This window comes from Bison bison, unplaced genomic scaffold (assembly GCF_000754665.1).
Source record: "Bison bison bison isolate TAMUID 2011002044 unplaced genomic scaffold, Bison_UMD1.0 scf7180017864240, whole genome shotgun sequence".
NCBI lineage: Eukaryota > Metazoa > Chordata > Mammalia > Artiodactyla > Bovidae > Bison > Bison bison.
In genome coordinates, this window is record NW_011494812.1 from 2096372 (window position 1) to 2101010 (window position 4639).

The 4639-nt window shown below is 47.8% G+C and overlaps 1 protein-coding gene across 1 annotated transcript in view; it reads left to right on the forward strand.

Moving 5' to 3' along the window:
* Nucleotides 1–4639, forward strand: part of FCRL6 (Fc receptor-like 6) — a 21978-nt gene that overhangs the window by 12946 nt on the left and 4393 nt on the right. The window contains exons 7-8 of the mRNA XM_010846862.1: nt 3479–3544; nt 4169–4246. Of these exons, the coding sequence (XP_010845164.1) occupies nt 3479–3544; nt 4169–4246 (144 nt within the window). The remainder of the gene's footprint in view (nt 1–3478; nt 3545–4168; nt 4247–4639) is intronic.

Below are 4639 nucleotides of genomic sequence, written 5' to 3' on the forward strand. Positions count from 1 at the left end.
AGCCTCATTTCTCTTAACAGCATTTAAAGACTGAAATATGTACTCTTGAAATAAATCCATCACGTTCTTCTGCGGAACAGCAACAACAACAAAAATCAGATGAGAGTAATGCTATAGGCTATAGGGAGGATTCTATAGGAGAAAGAGGCTGCCCTGATAGCTCAGTTGGTAAAGAATCCGCAAGCAATGCAGGAGACCCCAGTTCGATTCCTGGGTCAGAAAGATCCCCTTGAGAAGGGATAGGCTACCCATTCCAGTATTCTAGGGCTTCCCTTGTGGCTCAGCTGGTAAAGAATCCGCCTGCAATGCGGGAGACCTGGGTTTGATCCTTGGGTTGGGAAGATCCCTGGAGAAGGGAAAGGCTACCCACTCCAGTATTCTGGCCTGGAGAATTCCATGGACAGTACAGTCCATGGAGTCACAAAGACTGGGACATGACTGAGCAACTTTACCTTTCTATAGGGAGAAAGAAGTGAAAATAATTAGATAAATGGGATTTCTAGGCAATCTATGGGTTTTGAAATTCAAGACTCTTCTCCTGTTCCTGTCTTGGTCATGATAATTAAGCATGAATGTTGGCTTTCAAAGCAATCACCTTGGGTGGCTCCAAGTTATTCCAATTTTAACCTTTGTTTGCCTGAAGCCATGTTGAAGGGAATGGTTCCCAGCACCAAAGCTATTTGGTGCCAGTTTATTCCTAGGGCACCTACAGTGGTTCAAATCAACTTATTTCTTCCTCCCCCAGGGACATTTTATTTTCCACTTGCCAAGGGCGAAAGTAATTGGTGTCATAGACCTTCAGCTAGATTTGCTTATTCAAGTATGCGGCCCCCTCTGTTAAGGAATTTGTGATGAGTTTTCTGGGAGCTAAGCCAGCCTGCTCTTTGAGGAAGACCACCCCATCCTACAGTTTCAAGAATTCCTCCCTGACCACAGCCAGGGTACCTGAAAGTATCTCTCCCCACCCCCAGCCCCACCACCTCACCAGGCACCCCAGTTAGAGCTTAAGTCAACCTCCAGCTTCCTCTCCCCTTCTTAATTTAGCAGCCTTTGTCCATCTAACTTCTCATCTCTGCTTTCCTTTAGTCTTGAGTCCATGCAGTCAGGCCAGGGTTGCTTTAAGGTACCAGGGGGGGTTCCCTGGTAGCCTAGCTGGTAAAGAATCTGCCTGCAGTGCAGGAGACTGTGGTTCGATTCCTGGGTCAGGAACATCCCTGAAGCAGGGATAGGCTACCCACTCCAGTATTCATGGGCTTCCCTGGTGGCTCAGATGATAAAGAATCTCCCTGCAATGTGGGAGACCTGAGTTGGAGACCTTTGATTCCTGGGTTGGGAAGATGCCCTGGAGGAGGTATGGCAACTCACTCCCGTACTCTTGCATGGAGAAGCGCAGTGGAGAGAGGAGCCTGGCAGGCCACAGTCCATGGGGTTGCAAAGAGTTGGACACCACTGAGGAACTAAGGGCAGTGCAGTTGGAGAGAGACGGAGGCAGGCCCAGAGTTAGATGGGGAGGCACAGGAGCAGGGACCGTGAACTGATGGCCTGTGAGTTCTGCTCTCCCCGCACCTGCATAAAACCTCCTTCCCTGGCCTGGCCTCAGTAACATGGCTGTTCCTACCCACTCACCTCTGGATCAAAGCATTAAAGGCAAAGCCACACATCACAGTCTTCTCCCTCCCAGCCCCAAACAAGATGGTGGAGGAGCAGTCACTGGTGAAAGATCCTCAAGAAGATGGGACAAAGGGACATCCCTCTTCATGTGGAGACTCTGCCTCCCCTCTCATTCCACCCCCCTACCCACCCCCACTGTCAGCCTGCTAGCACCTGGACTCCAGTTCAAAAGAAACTTATTTTCTCTCATGAAAATAAGACTCCCGGTGGAGGTCTTACCATTTCAGAATCTCAGGGGCACAAATCCTTCTTTAGAATGTCACTCAGAAAACCAGCTTCAGGCCAAATTCCCCAGTTACCCAAGAAACACTGTCCAACAACTTTTTTCTCCATGCTCGACTTTCCAAGATCCTTAATCATTTCCAGACAGCATATTCATTCCTCAAGAAATGAAAACAACCCACAGACTGTATCTCTGAAGGCAAGCTTCAAAGCGTTTTGACCAATGACGGAATCACTAGGACTAGGATGTGGTCATACAGGGGGTCTGCTTCAAAGTAGCACTTACCTAAGTGTCCAAGTTCTCGCTGTTTTTTTAAGTGTTCATTTTACTTCCTGTTGTCACGCCTCCCATAAAACACAGTTCCATCAAATTTACAGAGCTCTTTGAGAATGAAAACTCAGAATCACAGCCTTGACAGATGAGCATCAGGGAATGTCTAATAATCAGGGGCCTCTCTGAGTCTCCACAAATGCCCTCTTCGTTTTACAGGAGGAGCCATGTTCAAGGACGCTACCTGATGACTCTGATGCTTTCTTGCTATTAGAGCTGATGAATATTTCTTGGACACCGGGCATGAACTGGGTGTTCTCAAATACACCTGTGACCCAATTCCCACCCCAGGACATAATTTTTAAAGTTCTGGAAACGCCTGCTATCACAGAGGCAGCAGGCTAATGGAGAAAAAAACATACACACTGGATTAAGATTCTGTCTCCACCAGCTTTCTGTGTGACCTTGAAGAAGTCACCTCTCCCAACCAGTCACCTCATTTTAAAAAATGGAAATCATAGTATTAACCTTTGCAAAGTGGTTGTGAAAAATGTCAGACAGCAGAGAATTAGGAAGGGGGCCCTTTTTGACATCCAGCTCTCTGCTGGCCCCTGGGTGAAGAGCTTTGCTATTAAGTAGACGTTGCATTTGAATTCCCTGGTCCTGGGGTGTTTCTGGCACGTGGTGTGTTGTTAAAATTATTAGCTTTCCTCCTTCTGAAAAGCGGCCTGACTTGTGGATCTGCACTGTTTCAACGCAAGGGTGTAACCCATCTTTTCTGACCCTGCTTCCTCCAGTTTGTGATTCCTATGGAGCCATCCTATCCATTAGAGTATTTTTTTCAAAAGAAACATCCCATAAAAATCAACCGTGTCCAGACCTGTTGATTAACAATCATCAGCAAACCCGTCTCAGACCTCCAGCAACCCACTGTTGTGTTAGTCGCTCGGTTGCGTCTGTTTCTTTGCTACCCCATGGACTGTACCCCGCCAGGCTCCTCTGTCCATGGGATTCTCCAGGCAAGAATACCAGAGTGGGTTGCTGTGCCCTCCTCCAGGGGAATCTTTCCCACCTGGAATCAAACCCGGGTCTCCTGCATTGCAGACAGACTCTACCATCTGAGCCACTAGGGAAGACCAGCAACCTCCACTGACATTTTTTGAAATTTAATTTTTAAATATTTTATACAATTTTTAAAGGTAATTTTACACGATTTGTAAAGGTAAACTGACTGTCTTACTCTCAGTCTCTCTCACCCTCTGCCTAGTCTGCTCTCTGAGGGCGCTCAGTGAATCATACCTTTGCATCTCCTAGGGCCCCTTCCACCCCGGAATTTACCCTCAGCCCCAAGTGAAGAGCAGCACCCGCTGTATGTCAACGGTAAGGACTTGCATCAGGACCAGCGTCTGTCCATAAAGGCAAAGAAGGGCCTTGCCAGGGGAGTTGGAAAAAAGAAGGCCTCATGAGCCTGAGTCTCGGGAATCAGTCATTTGGGGAAGAAAGCAGGAGGCTTCTGGGGAGAGCTTGAGGAGCAAGGGCATGGAGCTGGTGGTGGGAGAGGGAAGCAGGAAGGGATCCCAGCCCCCAGAGGGGAGGTTTAGACCAACGATTACCAGGTTATGTCCCAGGAGCCAAATCTGGCCCACCAAGTATTTTTGCAAGGAACATTGTGTATGTACTGTGTATGGTTGCTTTCACACCACAGAGCTGGGGCTTGCAAAAACTAAAATATTCACTACCTTTTTTTACAAAAACACCCAAACCAACCTCTAGCTGCCAACCTCTAGTTTGAACAATATCAGGGCTAGAGAAACTGCTAGAACCTGCATCAGGGAGCACAGTCCTCCTGCCAAGATGGATATCTCACATTAATAACCACTTCCCACTGCCAGTTATCAGCATAACAGCCCCTGACTGGCTTCCTTCCATAAGCGTCCTCAGAACACTTAGGTCTCGAGGTGGGAGAGCAGGTGGGTCCTAGTTAAGTCGCATTCCTTCTTTCAGTTTATCACCAGAATGAAAACAACGAAGGAGTTATCTACTCTGAGATTCACACAATCACAATCCCAAGGGAGCATGAAGGTAAGTGATCTCTGACCAACCTTGACATCTTTGTTCATCTAAGTTTGGGGCTTAGGGTGAGGTATCACTACCACCATCATCACCCTGACCACCACCATCATAATTACTGGCACTTTAACCACCACCACCACCACCATCATCTCCTCCTTCACGACTTCACGACCACCATCACCACAAACACAGGTGTGTCGAAAGTTCAGTTCAGTTCAGTTGTTCAGTTGTGTCTGGCTCTTTGCAACACCATGGACTGCAGCACGCCAGGCTGCCCTGTCCATCACCAACTCCTGGAGCTTGTTCAAACTCATGTCCATTGAGTCACTGATGCCATCTCATCCTCTGTCGGCCCCTTCTCCTCCTGCCTTCAATCTTTCCCAGCATCAGGGTCTTTTCAAA